The 16,771-nt window shown below is 47.0% G+C and overlaps 1 protein-coding gene across 4 annotated transcripts in view; it reads right to left on the bottom strand.

Annotated features, from left to right (window-relative positions):
- NCF2 (neutrophil cytosolic factor 2) overlaps positions 1–16,771 on the bottom strand; it is a 232,909-nt gene that overhangs the window by 116,787 nt on the left and 99,351 nt on the right. For 3 of the 4 annotated variants that reach the window (XM_069641395.1, XM_069641396.1, XM_069641398.1), the window contains one exon: positions 16,179–16,286. The exons of the other annotated variant lie outside the window; for it this stretch is intronic. In XM_069641395.1, the coding sequence (XP_069497496.1) occupies positions 16,179–16,286 (108 nt within the window). The remainder of the gene's footprint in view (positions 1–16,178; positions 16,287–16,771) is intronic. 4 annotated transcript variants of the gene reach the window in all.

The following is a 16,771-nucleotide window of genomic DNA, read 5'->3' as shown; positions in this document are numbered from 1 at the left end:
GTCAGGTCTATTACTGGTACTTCGTAACAGGAACCAGACCGTCATCCAAGGAGGGCGGGTGTTGGGAGGGGGGTGTTGCTGTATCCAAGCACCAAATGAAACCCCCCTTTGGGAACTATTCGGCCCTGTCAAGTGCTGGCCTGCGCATGCTAGTTTCTTGTGGTGGATTTCCACGGTCTGTAAGGTGAAGGTACGCATACATATGTAATGTTGTGCTCACACTTGGAGTTTGTACTAATCATCATATGCGTTAAAAGAATGTACTTTTTGCTAAAAGAAGAGGCCTTCTCTTTTATACGGTGGCGTTTAATGGCCATATATGAATAGCAATTGCAAACTAGAAAGAGACCTGCTGACCTGGCAAGAACTTGTTTTTAACAGAAGAATTGTGTTTGGTCACTGTATGTCGAAGCATGTTGAGCCTGCTAAAACTATCTGCAGATTACGGGTGGGGAAGGAATGAGTAAGCACAGCCTCGTGCACAGAGATACACAGAGGGGCACGAGAGAGAGAGCGAATAACAGATAACAGGAAACCACAATAGCAGATGTTGAACTGTTGACCTTGATGCAAAGTCATGACTGGGAGGAACCGCCTTGTGGTGGACATAATCTATGTGCAGCAATGTATGACAATGTAAAACAGATGGGTATAAAAGGACCACGATGTGCAGGGCAAAGCGCGGCACTTTGACGACTTGCTTTGCGAGACGTTTGAACTTGCTGCCCATTCGCGAATGCTTGTGCATTAATAAAGTAATGTTAACTTGGCTCTTTTCTGTCTGAGTTATTGCAGGGTCCCTCTTGTACTGGTTATGGACGGCGAGAAATCGCACCCACAATTTTGGTGTCAGAAGTGGGACGCGAAGGAGCGACAGTCCGTCACTGGGTGAGGAACGCCGCGGCGGAACCGGAGAAGGAATTGATCACGGGGCCCCAACAACTGAATCCGCACCTTTGATTGCAACCAACGCGTCATCCTTGTTTTTCCGGCTCCGTCGGCGGTGGAACAGCAGGCTGTCGCCCTTCGGGTCCGGAACACTCTGGCGGGACCCTTAAGATAAGTGGTATGGACGGATGCATGATGGAATAAGGGAATAATGATTCAGGGTTTGTGAAGAGGACGGTGGTAAGTCCGTCTATGAAGAAGTAATGTTGAAATGATGATATGATATGTTAGATACGCCAGGAGGATGTATTATTATTGTTAACCAATAGGTGCATATTTGGGAAAGGTGAGTGTTTTAGGCAATTGCGGTATACCAACAAAATGGGTCAAGCGGCTTCCAGCAAGAGTGGTATAGGCAAGAGACACTATGCCCCTCTTGAAGGAACCCCTGCATTTGATATGTTGATTAAACATGGATTGAATTCAACATTGTTCTTAAAAGAATGGTCCGAATACACAAAAGATTTGATTGAGCATAAATGGCCAGACACCGGGTCCTTTGATGTGGACCGCATATCCAAAGTAGAAATAGAGTTAGTAAAAAGACGGGTTAGACCCGCACAGTTTGAGGCTATACGACTATGGAGGGTAGAAGCAATGCGCAGGCGCAATGCTCAGAATAAACAAAAAGCAAAGGAGCAGAAGAGAACGGTAAATCAAAAATTACATGATCTAGAGATAAAAGAGAAGGGTGAGAGGCTAGATCAGTTGGATAGACATATGATGATTAAGAACAGTGGGGGTATGTATCCTGCCGTGCCGGTGCCTCGATATGAAGATGTGATAGGGCTAGAAGCAGAACAAACAACGACTGAATTATTGTTTCCAGGAGCTACAGCTCCACCGGCAGACAGTGAGGGTGAAAGGGTGGAATTCCCAATGAAGTATGGGGACCCAGATAGGTTGATAGACCATAGGAGAACGACTACTGTAGAAAAGGATAGAGATGGAGACTTGCAAATCCTTATGACCGGGCTGTATGGCACACCCCTCAATGACAGCCTACGGGACCAATTGGGGTGTTTGACACCTTTGGAATTTAGGACAGTGGCCACTAAACTATATACCTTTCATGAGGGTAACTGTAAATTGAGAGGACAGAGTACTGCGGATCTGCCCTCAGCATATCAGGACGCTGTCGCGTTACTACCAGTGACTGCGTCCAGTGTTCAGTTATGGGGATGTATGTCAGACATAATAGAGGAAGTCATAAGGGGCAGTGTTGAATGGGAGAAGGAAAAGAGGGCATGGGAAAGAGAGGTGAGGGAAAGAGAGGCTAAACTCAAAGATGCAGACCAGGCGGGCCAAAACGTAGCTAATCGTATGATAGCATCCATACACTCGCAGTCCATGTCCACCCTGGTGAGTCTGATGGAGGGCCTTGGCTGGCCTATACAAGTAAACGTAATTAAATATCTTCTTATTAGGGTGGATGATATAGAAGAGGAAAAGGAGCCTAGATATGTGTCCCAGTGGAATAGGATTAGGACGGAATTGGATAAGAAACTGCTATCTAATATAAGAGTGGATGATTCAGGGGCGGAAGAATGGAGGATGGCTAAGGTGGAGAAACTATTAAAAGATTATAAAAAAATAAAAGAGAAAACTCTTAGTCACCAGTCCTCTGCTTCATCACCAGTGCAGGCCCTTGTGAGTGAACAAACAAATACAGAAAAGTCACTATTAATGCCAATGAGAGAGTGCCAACCCACCATAGAGGCAGCCACTGGTAACATGATGCGCACCTATGTGTATGTCCCTTTATCCCGAATTGAATTAATGCATATCACCAAGTCCATCCCCGACCCCCGTATAGACCCGGCAGGATTCTACAAAGAAGTGGGAAAGTTATTCAGACCAGGGTTATTTACCGTAGAGGATGTAGATAACATATTGTTAGCCATTGTCCCAGAAGAAATATGGACCCCCTTTCGTGCCAAAGACAATGAAACAATAAAATGGAAAGATGTAATGGATGCGAGCAAAAATAGAAAACTGCATGAGGAATATCCTGAACCCCTAAGGGGGCATGGCATGGCAGTCCTGAGGGCTCTAGAAAAGGTGTTACCCCCATTTGATGTGAATGTGGAGAAACTGTCCGCTGTGATACAGGGTGCAAGTGAGGAGGTAGCACAGTACTTTCTGCGTTATGAAGCAGCATTCAAAGCGCACAGTGGGCTAGAGATAGGGTCTGAAACGGGCCAACGGTACTTTGCCACAAACTTTGTAGAGGGGCTCCACGGGCCAATTCAGGAGAACATTAGGAGGGCAGAAAGTACATGGATGACTAGAAACCCCCGGGATCTCCTCGAAATGGCCAGGTATTATGAAAGAGGGGAAAGAGTAAAGGGACAACAAAAGGCACGACAAGAGAAGGATTTAAAAACCAAAGTGTTGATGCAACAGTTGCATCAAGGGCCCAAGGCAGGTATAACTACAATAATAACGGCCCGTCACAGGGCTATAGCAGCAACATGATAGGGGGCCAAGGGACAGGAAGAGGTACAGTGCAAGGAGGTGCGCTATATGGGAGGAGTGATGGGCTACCCCAAGATGTATGTGCCTTCTGCAAGAGACCCGGACACTGGAAATCCCAGTGTCCCCAGAGTGGTGGGAGAGGAAGGGGCGTACGGCCCCCTTCACAGACAACATTTGCCCCAGGAAATAGGACTGGTGGGTACGGCAACCAAGACAATAGAATGTTTAAACCCCCTCAACCCAATGCCTTTGACGGACAAGCAAGAGGGGATGTTCCCTGGCCGGCCCCGCCTCCCCCCAATCTACTGTATCAGCCACAACAAACACCACAAGTACAAGGTGTATGCCAGGGTGAAGAATGTGGAGAAGGGGTATACTATAGCGATGATTTTCAGGATAACACAAGCGATATGTCCTGAGGATGCCGGAATGAGATAGCGGGAGTGGTGCAGGTTCCTATAGACCAAAGGGGGCCTTATGCCTCTATTAGGATCGGCCCCCACCGAAACTTGAGATGTCTGGTAGACACAGGAGCTGGAAACAGTTCCGTGAATATCAGAGCCGTCCCCGCTGTCCCATTATCGGATAAAAGCAAGGTATCAGTTGGATTTGGGGGAAATCCAATAAAGACTCCTGTAAGTGAAATAGTAGAAGCGGAACTTCATGGGGTAAAATGGGAGAATGGGTGGCTGTTGACCAATCACTGCCCAGAAAACTTGTTAGGTATTGATGCATTAAAAACGCTAGGGGCCACAATATATTGCTCCCCCCAGGGAGTGAGAATGACCATAAGCAAACCTATGAGTATGATAGGAGTAATGCAAACCCTGCCCCCGGAACTCCAAGACATCCCGAATGAACTATGGGCCACTCATGGGAATGATGTAGGAGTGTTGGATGTTTCCCCAGTAGTAATCAAACTAAAGCCCGGTGCCAGGTTGCCCAGGATAAAACAATATCGCATATCACACGAGGGAGAGCAGGCACTATATCAAATAGTACAGGACATGATACGGTTAGGGGTGGTAGAGCCAACAAATGATAGCCCTTGTAACTCTCCGATCCTTCCAGTACACAAGAAAGGTGATGAAGCCGTACCCTATCGTTTTATTATTGATTTAAGAGAAATAAACAAAAAAGTAGAACCCAGATATCCAGTTGTCCCTAATATTTCAAGTGTACTCACTTTAATTCCCAAAACAGCAAAATGGTTTACGGTAATTGATTTGAAAAATGCCTTCTTCAGCATTCCTATTGCCGAAGAAAGCAGGTACCTGTTTAGTTTTACTCTTCGAGATAGACAGTATCGATTTACTAGAGCCCCGCAGGGATATACAGAAAGTCCCGCCATATTCAGCCAAGCACTAAAAACACAGATGGATAACCTAGCCCTACCCGCTAACACTGCTCTGATACAATATGTTGATGATTTGCTATTATGTGCAGCCACCGAAGAGGAATGCCATTATGTGACCAGATTGGTGCTAATGCACTTAGCAGAGAATAAGCACAAGGTAGCCCTAGCCAAAATGCAGTATGTAAAACAAAAGGTCCATTATTTAGGCTTTGAGCTGTCCGAAGAGGGGCGAACCCTGTCTACTGATCGCATTGCTTTGATACAGTCCATAAAAGGTCCAGACACGGCAAAGGGTCTCCGAAGGATAATTGGTGTTTTATCCTACTGTAGGCACTGGATTCCTGAATTCTCTGTATTGATCCAGCCCATGCTAAAAGCCTTAAAAGAAGTACAAGAAAACGGCCCATTAGAATGGACACCTGAGATGGAAAAAGCCCTGACAGCTATGAAAGATGTTCTATGCCACGCACCGGCCTTAGGCACACCTGATTATACTAAGAGATTTTGCCTTTTTGTTGATGAACAGGAAGGTTGCGCTGTGTCAGTCTTGACACAGGAACAAGGGGGTAAACAGAGACCATGTGCATATTTTTCTAGCACTCTGGACTCAGTAGCTCGAGGCCTACCCCCATGCATGAGAGCAGTAGCTGCAGCAGCGACAGCCCTAAAACAAAGTGCAGGTATCATCCTAGGGAGTGAAGTAACAGTAAAAGTTCCACATACGGTAGATGTTCTTCTGAATAGAGTGCATACACAGCATTTGACTACAGCTAGACTCACACAGTATGAGATGATCCTGTTTGCCAGTAATGTAAAAATTGAACGGTGTAACACTTTGAATCCAGCGACACTGCTTCCTTTGCCCACCTCACCTGATGACATTAGGCATGATTGTGTGATTCAAATGGAAGAACACACTAAGGGTAGAGCAGACCTGCAAGACACCCCGCTGGTTGATAATGAGGGTATATTATTCTGTGATGGTTCCTGTTTCAAACTGCCAAATGGGGAGACAACAGCAGGGTATGCAGTAACTACAGGGGAACAGTTGATTGAGAGTGGGAAAGTGTGTGAGAAATCGGCGCAGGCGGCAGAATTGATTGCGCTAACTAGAGCATTAGTGTTAAGCAGCGGCATGAAAGTGACAATTTATACTGATTCAGCCTACGCGCACGGGGTGGTTTCCAGTTTTGGTAAACTCTGGGGAGAGCGTGGCTTCTTAACCTCTCAAGGTGATACTATTAAACATGCCCGATTGATTGCTGAATTATTGCAAGCCCTTACGCTGCCCAAAATGGTGGCCGTAGTGAAGTGCTCAGCGCATAAAAAAACACTGGATTATGTCACGCAGGGAAATTCTTTGGCTGACCAGATGGCTAAACTAGCTGCCACAAGGGACACTCGGTGGGAAGCCCGACAGCTCATAGTGGGGAGGGATGTGACTATGGAAGGGACGAAGGAGCGCGTAAAGGAAATCCAAGCAGATGCAACCATTGAAGAAAGACTATCTTGGCACAAGGATGATCAATATGAGGAGACGGTAGATGGGCTATGGGCACATACCAAAACGAACACCTGGGTACTACCTGACGCATACTTACCTGTGATAGTGAGCGTGGCTCATGGTCCAACCCACGTTAACGCAAGAACTATGGAAGAAGTTTTAAGTACTGTGTGGTACAACAAAAGATTGGGAATGTATTGTCGCCAATGGGCAAAACAATGTGAAATATGTGTTTTATATAATGTGGGGAAAGGTGTACCGGCCCCGGCGGGCCACAGTAAGTTACCCACCTGCCCTTTTGAGGTGGTGTATATGGACTTTATACAGCTGGAGCCTGTAAATAAACATTCCTACTGTTTGGTGATGAAATGTGGGTTCTCAGGATGGGTGGAAGCATATCCCCTGCGGGACAATAGTGCCACCTCCACAGCACAATGCATATTGAAACACTGGGTGCCCTTGTATACGGTCCCCAGATATCTATGGTCTGACAATGGGACTCATTTTACTGGTGAAGTAGTACGCAAAGTTTGCAAGGCCCTTGGTATTGATCAACGTTTCCACGCAGTTTTTCATCCTCAATCAGCTGGGATTATAGAGGGCACAAATAAGGTATTGAAGAACAAACTGGCAAAGGCTTGTGCTGAAACGGGACTGAAATGGCCGGATGCATTGCCTATTGCATTATTGAGTATGCGTACTATGCCTAAGCGTACACATGGTTTATCTCCTTTCGAAATTGTTATGGGGCGTCCACCAAGTATTGGGACCCCCATATCACCTAAGAGATTGTCTGAGCAAGCATGGCCTGCATTACAACAGTACTGTATTGGGTTAACTAATAGACTGATTTCTATTAATGCACAGGTGAACGCAGTAGCTCCATCTCCTCTGATAGGAGAAGGTCACGACGTGCAGCCCGGTGACTGGGTTGTTATAAAAGCCTTCGATCGCACCAGCGGACTGCAACCCAGATGGAGGGGCCCGTTTCAGGTTCTCCTCGCAACACAAACTGCGGTAAAAGTTGATGGCAAACCGCACTGGTACCACGTGAATCACGTCAAGAAGACGCTGCCACTATTGATTCCTCCAGAAAAGGGAACCGACAAACCGCAGGTTGCAAGTGTACTGCCAGATGCCAGTGACAGGTGTGCCCATCGCCTCCGATCCCGTGACGTGTATGTGCCAAGCAACGTGTAAGGACACTGTTTTGAACTTTGATCATTAGGGAGATGAACATTTGGACTCTCTTGTTGGTTTTAGCAGAATTGTGCCTTACTGAAGACGACGGGCTTGTAGCCTGAAGGGCCTTCGGCGTTCCCCTCCTGGGACAGGCACTACGAGACGTGGGACAGATCGGATGAAGGTTTTCAGTGAGACCTACCACTACTAGAGTAATAAGGACACTGGTGCTTTAAATAGGGGATATTGCTATATCGCTAGGTTGCAACTGATATACGCTGTATACTGAGCCATATACTGAACTATGTCTACACCCGTGTATGCTGGTTTAGTCCCTGAACGGATAAGTGTATGCTCCTCAAACACAGAAGGTAAGAGGAAAATACCAGTTTGTACCACAAGAGGCAAAATTTTGTTTTCTGTATGCACGATAGTAGTACTAATAGCATTTGCCATAATATTCTGGTATCTGGAACATCCATCTAGATATGAATTAAAGAACCTGTTGCCCGAGTCAAATGAAACAGGGAGAACAGATTGGGTCAAGAGCAGGAATCGAGATGCCTATGACCAACACGACCCGGAAGACTATGCTAAAAATGAATACGTGAAGATAATAAACACAACATATGGGGTAGTGAATAAAACTGATTGCTGGATCTGCACCCACATGCCCCGACATAGCAGTGAAGGCATCCCAGTGTACGCATCGCCAGTTACTGAGGATGCGGGGTGTACATTAATTTACATGAGAATAGTGTCAGCACAGCAATATATGATACCGAATACCGCTTGTTATGTTAGAGGAGAGAACAAAACCCTTCTAAAGGAAAAGATACGCTATAAAATCAAAACTGAGGGAATCGGGCTTGCACCTGCTATGGTACAGATAGTAAGAGAACCTCCTCCCCCTATCACCATCACACAAGAGTTTAGGCCAAAGAATATATGTTTTAAGAGGAGCGCAAGAGGTAATCAAAGAATGATCTCGGGGTGCAGTCAAATGGTGAATCTAAATAACTACACAAAGGGATTGTTACAGATTGAAGGACATGCCTACGTCTGTAACAAGAGGGCTTATTTGTGGTTAGCCAAAGATTTTGTTGGGGTATGTTACATAGCCAGAATAATGCCGGCTGTGATGGTATATGCCCCGTCTACTCTGCATAAAGAAATACACAGCAGAAATAAACGAGCAGTAAACCCAAAAATTCCTACGTATCAACCTACAGGATGGGAAACGTTTATAGATCTGATGGGGGTCCTGGTTCCTCCAGCGGGCATCTTTATGAACAGTCAAGAAATCCAAAAGCTAAGCAGGGCCCTTGAGTTCGTAATCGAAGAATCTGCAGACCTAATGGAAAACATCACTTATGAAATGAAAGCAATTCGGCTAGTGGCTCTCCAAAATAGGTATGTCTTAGACATACTCACTGCAGAAAGGGGCGGAGTCTGTTTTTTGGTGGGATCCCAATGCTGTGTTTACATACCAGAAGGGAGTACAGGAATCCTGGATGGAGTAAACAAACTGCATAAAGTGGCGGATAGCATCCACCAGGAGGAAGGGTCAGGAGATAGCTGGTGGATGAAGCTCCTGAAAGAAATTGGATGGCAACTTCTTACGCCTATACTGGTTCTAGCGGCAATAGTTGTAGGTATTTGTCTCTGCATCCAATGTTTCCCGGTATGTGTGTCGTGCTGTGTTTCCATGTGTTCTTCCAGCATAACGCGCCTAAATCCAATGGATAAAAGCCATGTACAACAGGAATTTTTTGACATGGGAGGCCTGGAGAAGATTATGGTACATACAGTATGTGATGATGTTGCTTTCCTGCCATCTGCTTATGCTAGGAAGGTTTAGATTGATGCTCAAGTGTGAGCAAAGGGTGGATTGAAGGTACGCATACATATGTAATGTTGTGCTCACACTTGGAGTTTGTACTAATCATCATATGCGTTAAAAGAATGTACTTTTTGCTAAAAGAAGAGGCCTTCTCTTTTATACGGTGGCGTTTAATGGCCATATATGAATAGCAATTGCAAACTAGAAAGAGACCTGCTGACCTGGCAAGAACTTGTTTTTAACAGAAGAATTGTGTTTGGTCACTGTATGTCGAAGCATGTTGAGCCTGCTAAAACTATCTGCAGATTACGGGTGGGGAAGGAATGAGTAAGCACAGCCTCGTGCACAGAGATACACAGAGGGGCACGAGAGAGAGAGCGAATAACAGATAACAGGAAACCACAATAGCAGATGTTGAACTGTTGACCTTGATGCAAAGTCATGACTGGGAGGAACCGCCTTGTGGTGGACATAATCTATGTGCAGCAATGTATGACAATGTAAAACAGATGGGTATAAAAGGACCACGATGTGCAGGGCAAAGCGCGGCACTTTGACGACTTGCTTTGCGAGACGTTTGAACTTGCTGCCCATTCGCGAATGCTTGTGCATTAATAAAGTAATGTTAACTTGGCTCTTTTCTGAGTGCCTTGCCTATGTTTCTAGACAAATTAAAGGATCTTCAGTACACTTGCGTGCACAGCATGCTGTCGCACTAGTGAGGGCTAGGCGTAGTGCTCGGCAGCGTAGGCAGTGCCAAGTGGTGGCAGGTGCACTGGCGGCAGAGGTGCAGTGCCTGGTCAGCAAGAGAGAAGCTGGGAGGGAAGCTTGCACTGCTGCCAACTATATTGGAGGTGTTATGCGGGAGGGAAGCTTGCACTGCTGCTATCTATGATGTAGATGTTATGTGGGAGGGAAGCTTGTACTGCTGCTATCTAGGCTCTAGATGTCATGTGGGAGGGAAGCTTGCACTGCTGCTATCTATGCGGTTGCTGTTGTATAGGAGGGAAGCTTGCAATGTTTCTATGCTGCAGATATTATGTGGGAGGGAAGCTTGCACTGCTTCCATCTGTGCTGTAGATGACATGTGGGAGGGAAGCTTGCACTGCTGCTATCTATGATGTAGTTGTCATGTGGGAGGGAAGCTTGCACTGCTGCCATCTATGATGTAGATGTTATGTGGGAGGGAAGCTTGCACTGCTGCTATCTATGATGTAGTTGTCATGTGGGAGGGAAGCTTGCACTGCTGCTATCTATGATGTAGTTGTCATGTGGGAGGGAAGCTTGCACTGCTATCTATGATGTAGATGTTATGTGGGAGGGAAGCTTGCACTGCTGCTATCTATGATGTAGATGTTATGTGGGAGGGAAGCTTGCACTGCTGCCATCTATGATGTAGTTGTCATGCGGGAGGGAAGCTTGCACTGCTGCTATCTATGATGTAGATGACATGTGGGAGGGAAGCTTGCACTGCTGCTATCTATGATGTAGTTGTCATGCGGGAGGGAAGCTTGCACTGCTGCTATCTATGATGTAGATGTTATGTGGGAGGGAAGCTTGTACTGCTGCTATCTAGGCTCTAGATGTCATGTGGGAGGGAAGCTTGCACTGCTGCTATCTATGCGGTTGCTGTTGTATAGGAGGGAAGCTTGCAATGTTTCTATGCTGCAGATATTATGTGGGAGGGAAGCTTGCAGTGCTGCTATCTATGCTGTAGATGTTCTGTGGGAGGGAAGCTTGCAGTGCTGCTATCTAGGCTCTAGATGACATGTGGGAGGGAAGCTTGCACTGCTTCTATCTGTGTTGTAGTTGTTATGTGGGAGGGAAGCTTGCAGTGCTGCTATCTAGGCTCTAGATGACATGTGGGAGGGAAGCTTGCACTGCTTCCATCTGTGTTGTAGATGACATGTGGGAGGGAAGCTTGCACTGCTGCTATCTATGATGTAGTTGTCATGTGGGAGGGAAGCTTGCACTGCTGCTATCTATGCGGTTGCTGTTGTGTAGGAGGGAAGCTTGCAATGTTTCTATGCTGCAGATATTATGTGGGAGGGAAGCTTGCAGTGCTGCTATCTATGCTGTAGATGTTCTGTGGGAGGGAAGCTTGCAGTGCTGCTATCTAGGCTCTAGATGACATGTGGGAGGGAAGCTTGCACTGCTTCTATCTGTGTTGTAGTTATGTGGGAGGGAAGCTTGCGGTGCTGCTATCTAGGCTCTAGATGACATGTGGGAGGGAAGCTTGCACTGCTTCCATCTGTGTTGTAGATGACATGTGGGAGGGAAGCTTGCACTGCTGCTATCTATGATGTAGTTGTCATGTGGGAGGGAAGCTTGCACTGCTGCTATCTATGCGGTTGCTGTTGTGTAGGAGGGAAGCTTGCAATGTTTCTATGCTGCAGATATTATGTGGGAGGGAAGCTTGCAGTGCTGCTATCTGTGCTGTAGATGTTCTGTGGGAGGGAAGCTTGCAGTGCTGCTATCTAGGCTCTAGATGACATGTGGGATGGAAGCTTGCACTGCTTCTATCTGTGTTGTAGATGTTATGTGGTAGGGAAGCTTGCACTGCTGCTATCTATGATGTAGATGTTATGTGGTAGGGAAGCTTGCACTGCTGCTGTCTATGCTATACATCGTATTTGGGAGGGATGCTTGCAGTGCTGCTATCTAGGCTCTAGATGACATGTGGGAGGGAAGCTTGCACTGCTTCCATCTGTGTTGTAGATGTTATGTGGTAGGGAAGCTTGCACTGCTGCTATCTATGCTGTAGATGTTATGCGGGAGGGAAGCTTGCAGTGCTGCTATCTGTGCTGTAGATGTTCTGTGGGAGGGAAGCTTGCAGTGCTGCTATCTAGGCTCTAGATGACATGTGGGAGGGAAGCTTGCACTGCTTCTATCTGTGTTATAGATGTTATGTGGTAGGGAAGCTTGCACTGCTGCTATCTATGCTGTAGATGTTATGTGGGAGGGAAGCTTGCACTGCTGCAACCTATGCGGTTGCTGTTATGTAGGAGGGAAGCTTTCACTGCTTCTATGCTCTAGATGTTGTGTGTGAGAGAAGCTTGCACTGCTGCTATCTGTGCTGTAGATGTTATGTGGGAGCGAAGCTTGCAGTGCTACTATCTGTGCTGTAGATGTTATGTGGGAGGGAAGCTTGCAGTGCTGCTATCTATGCTATACATCGTATTTGGGAGGGAAGCTTGCAGTGCTGCTATCTATGCTGTACATCGTATTTGGGAGGGAAGCTTGCACTGCTATCTGTGCTGTAGATGTTCTGTGGGAGGGAAGCTTGCATTGCTGTTATCTGTGCTGTAGATGTTCTGTGGGAAGGAAGCTTGCAATGCCGCCATATATGCTATACATCGTATTTGGGAGGGAAGCTTGCAGTGCTGCTATCTATGCTGTAGATGTTATGTGGGAGGGAAGCTTGCATTGATGCTCGCTGTGCTGAAGATGTTATGTGGGAGGGAAGCTTGCACTGCTTCTATCTATGTTGTAGTTGTTATGTGGGAGGGGGACGCTTGTACTGCTGCCATCTAGGCTCTAGATGTCCTGTGGGAGGGAAGCTTGCACTGCTGCTTTCCATGCTATATATTGTATTTGGGAGGGAAGCTTGCACTGCTATGTGTGCTGTAGATGTTCTGTGGGATGGAAGCTTGCATTGCTGTTATCTGTGCTGTAGATGTTCTGTGGGAAGGAAGCTTGCAATGCCGCCATATATGCTGTAGATGTTCTGCGGGAAGGAAGCTTGCACTGCTACCATCTATGCTATACATCGTATTTGGGAGGGAAGCTTGCAGTGCTGCTATCTATGCTGTAGATGTTATGTGGGAGGGAAGCTTGCATTGATGCTCGCTGTGCTGAAGATGTTATGTGGGAGGGAAGCTTGCAATGCCGCCATATATGCTGTAGATGTTCTGCGGGAAGGAAGCTTGCACTGCTGCCATCTATGCTGTACATCGTATTTGGGAGGGAAGCTTGCAGTGCTGCTATCTATGCTGTAGATGTTATGTGGGAGGGAAGCTTGCATTGATGCTCGCTGTGCTGAAGATGTTATGTGGGAGGGAAGCTTGCACTGCTTCTATCTGTGTTGTAGTTGTTATGTGGGAGGGGGACGCTTGTACTGCTGCCATCTAGGCTCTAGATGTCATGTGGGAGGGAAGCTTGCACTGCTGCTTTCCATGCTATACATTGTATTTGGGAGGGAAGTTTGCACTGCTGCTATCTGTGCTGTAGATGTTCTGTGGGAGGGAAGCTTGCACTGCCGCCATGTATGCTGTAGATGTTCTGTGGGAAGGAAGCTTGCACTGATGCGATCTATGCTGTAGAATAGATGTTCTGTGGGAGAGAAGCTTGCGCTGCTGCTGCCACCTCTGACGTACCTGTTCTGCAGTCGGCAAGCTTGCATTGCTGCTATCTGTGCTGTAGATGTTATGTGGGATGGAAGCTTGCACTGCTTCTATCTATGATGTAGTTGTCATGTGGGAGGGAAGCTTGCACTGCTTCTATCTATGATGTAGTTGTCATGTGGGAGGGAAGCTTGCACTGCTTCTATCTGTGCTGTAGATGTTATGTGGGAGGGAAGCTTGTACTGCTGCTATCTAGGCTCTAGAAGTCATGTCGGAGGGAAACTTGCACTGCTGCTTTCCATGCTACATATTGTATTTGGGAGGGAAGTTTGCACTGCTGCTATCTATGTTGTAGATGTTATGCGGGAGAGAAGCTTGCAGTGCTGCTATCTGTGCTGTAGATGTTCTGTGGGAGGGAAGCTTGCAGTGCTGCTATCTGCCGTGTAGATGTTCTGTGGGAGGGAAGCGTGCAGTGCTGCTATCTGTGCTGTAGATGTTCTGTGGGAGGGAAGCTTGCACTGCTGCTACCTATGCGGTTGCTGTAATGTAGGACGGAAGCTTGCACTGCTTCTATGCTCTAGATGTTATGTGGGAGAAAAACATGCACTGATGCGATCTATGTTATAGAACAGATGTTCTGTGGGAGAGAAGCTTGCGCTGCTGCTGCCTCTAACGTACCTGTTCTGCAGTCGGGAAGTTTGCACTGCTGCTATCTGGGCTGTAGATGTTATGCGGGAAGGAAGCTTGCACTGCTGCTATCTATGCTGTACATCGTATTTGGGACGGAAGCTTGCAGTGCTATCTGTACTGTAGAAGTTCTGTGGGAGGGAAGCTTGCACTGCTGTCATCTGTGCTGTAGATGTTCTGTGGGAAGGAAGCTTGCACTGCTGCCATCTAGGCTGTTGATGTCATGTAGGAGGGAAGCTTGCACTGCTGCTATCTATGCTATACATCATATTTTGGAGGGATGCTTGCACTGATGCTATTTATGCTGTAGATGTAATGTGGGAGGGAAGCTTGCACTGCTGCTATTTATGCTGTAGATGTAATGTGGGAGGGAAGCTTGCACTGCTGCTATCTGTGCTGTAGATGTTATGTGGGAGGGGGACGCTTGTACTGCTGCCATCTAGGCTCTAGATGTCATGTGGGAGGGAAGCTTGCACTGCTGCTATCTGTGCTGTAGATGTTCTGTGGGAAGGAAGCTTGCACTGCCGCCATCTATGCTGTAGATGTTCTGTGGGAAGGAAGCTTGCACTGATGCGATCGATGTTGTAGAACAGATGTTCTGTGGGAGAGAAGCCTGCGCTGCTGCTGCCTTTGACGTACCTGTTCTACATTCGGGAAGCTTGCACTGCTGTTATCTGTGCTGTAGATGTTTTGTGGGAGGGAAACTTGCACTGCTGCTGTCTATGCTATACATCGTATTTGGGAGAGAAGCTTGCACTGCCACCATCTATACTGTAGATGTTATATGGGAGGGAAGCTTGCACTGCTGCTATCTAGGCTCTAGATGACATGTGGGAGGGAAGCTTGCACTGCTTCCATCTGTGTTGTAGATGTTATGTGGTAGGGAAGCTTGCACTGCTGCTATCTATGATGTAGATATTATGTGGGAGGGAAACTTGCACTGCTGCTGTCTATGCTATACATCGTATTTGGGAGGGATGCTTGCAGTGCTGCTATCTATGATGTAGTTGTCATGCGGGAGGGAAGCTTGCACTGCTGCTATCTATGATGTAGATGTTATGTGGGAGGGAAGCTTGTACTGCTGCTATCTAGGCTCTAGATGTCATGTGGGAGGGAAACTTGCACTGCTGCTTTCCATGCTATATATTGTATTTGGGAGGGATGCTTGCAGTGCTGCTATCTATACCTGTAGATGTTCTGTGGGAGAGAAGCTTGCACTGCCGCCATATAGGCTGTTGATGTTCTGTGGGAGGGATGCTTGCAGTGCTGCTATCTATACCTGTAGATGTTCTGTGGGAGGGAAGCTTGCACTGCTGCTATCTAGGCTCTAGATGTCATGTGGGAGGGAAGCTTGCACTGCTGCTTTCTATGCTATATATTGTATTTGGGAGGGATGCTTGCAGTGCTGCTATCTATACCTGTAGATGTTCTGTGGGAAGGAAGCTTGCACTGCCGCCATCTAGGCTGTTGATGTTCTGTGGGAAGGAAGCTTGCACAGCCGCTATCTATGCTGTAGAACAGATGGTCTGTTGGAGGGAAGTTACCACGGCTGTTGCCCCTGGCATGGCTGTTCCTTGGGGGTGACGCGTGCACAGGGCCTGGACATACGCAGGCTTTCCTGAGGTATAGGATTGTACATGACTATGTGGGCAGTCGTTGGTAAAAGGGAATGTTTAATGGCAATGCTGATCTGTGCGGGAAGGGAGCTACTAAGGAGCCTCGGCTGATCACTCGGAAGACCCTTTGAAGTTGTCTCCGAGCACCCTCGACCCCCCACCCAAGGGGGAACATCAGTACAGAAGGCTCTTTGGTGCCTTGAGAGGCGTGCTGTGGTACCTCTGCTTTTCCCAGGTAGTCCTTCTTCTGGAGCTGGGCCACCTGCTTCTCATTCGGCCGGAACATCCTCCCCAGGGGCATCTCCATCAGGTTGTACATCTTCTGCTTCTGTAGCAAAGACAGGAACAAAATCATCTCAAAGCAACAAATCTTCACAGATTCTGAATGACTATGGAAAACCATGTTGAGGGGTGTCTGCTTTTTAAGGGTGTGTGGCATTGACAGAATGTCTCCGTCAACCAGATCCCAGCCATACGGGACTAATCTGAATGGATCAGTGGTTTCTTAACAATCAGGAAACTGCTTAATTTGTGGTAGGTCGATTCACTAAGTTTCTTTTATGAAGGCCCTTCCCATAGCGTCCCAAAAACACCACATCTGTTGCAAGAACAGGCAGTATAAAAACCGGGGAACAGAGAACACTGCCCTAAAACCAAACGGCACCAGAGAGAAATGGCATTGAAATACAAGATGATGAGCCAAGATTATACCACTTCCCCGCTCTGGCCCACAATGGAGTAACTTTGCTGAAAATGTTGGGGGGGGCATGACATATGAAGAAAAGGTGCCCAAGCCAAATTAATGGGGAGAAA

Source organism: Ambystoma mexicanum, chromosome 1q (assembly GCF_040938575.1).
Source record: "Ambystoma mexicanum isolate Mex_15411 chromosome 1q, UKY_AmexF1_1, whole genome shotgun sequence".
NCBI classification, from domain to species: Eukaryota; Metazoa; Chordata; class Amphibia; order Caudata; family Ambystomatidae; genus Ambystoma; species Ambystoma mexicanum.
The sequence above is the reverse complement of the archived record's forward strand: the minus strand, read 5'-3'. Positions and strand labels throughout refer to the sequence as shown.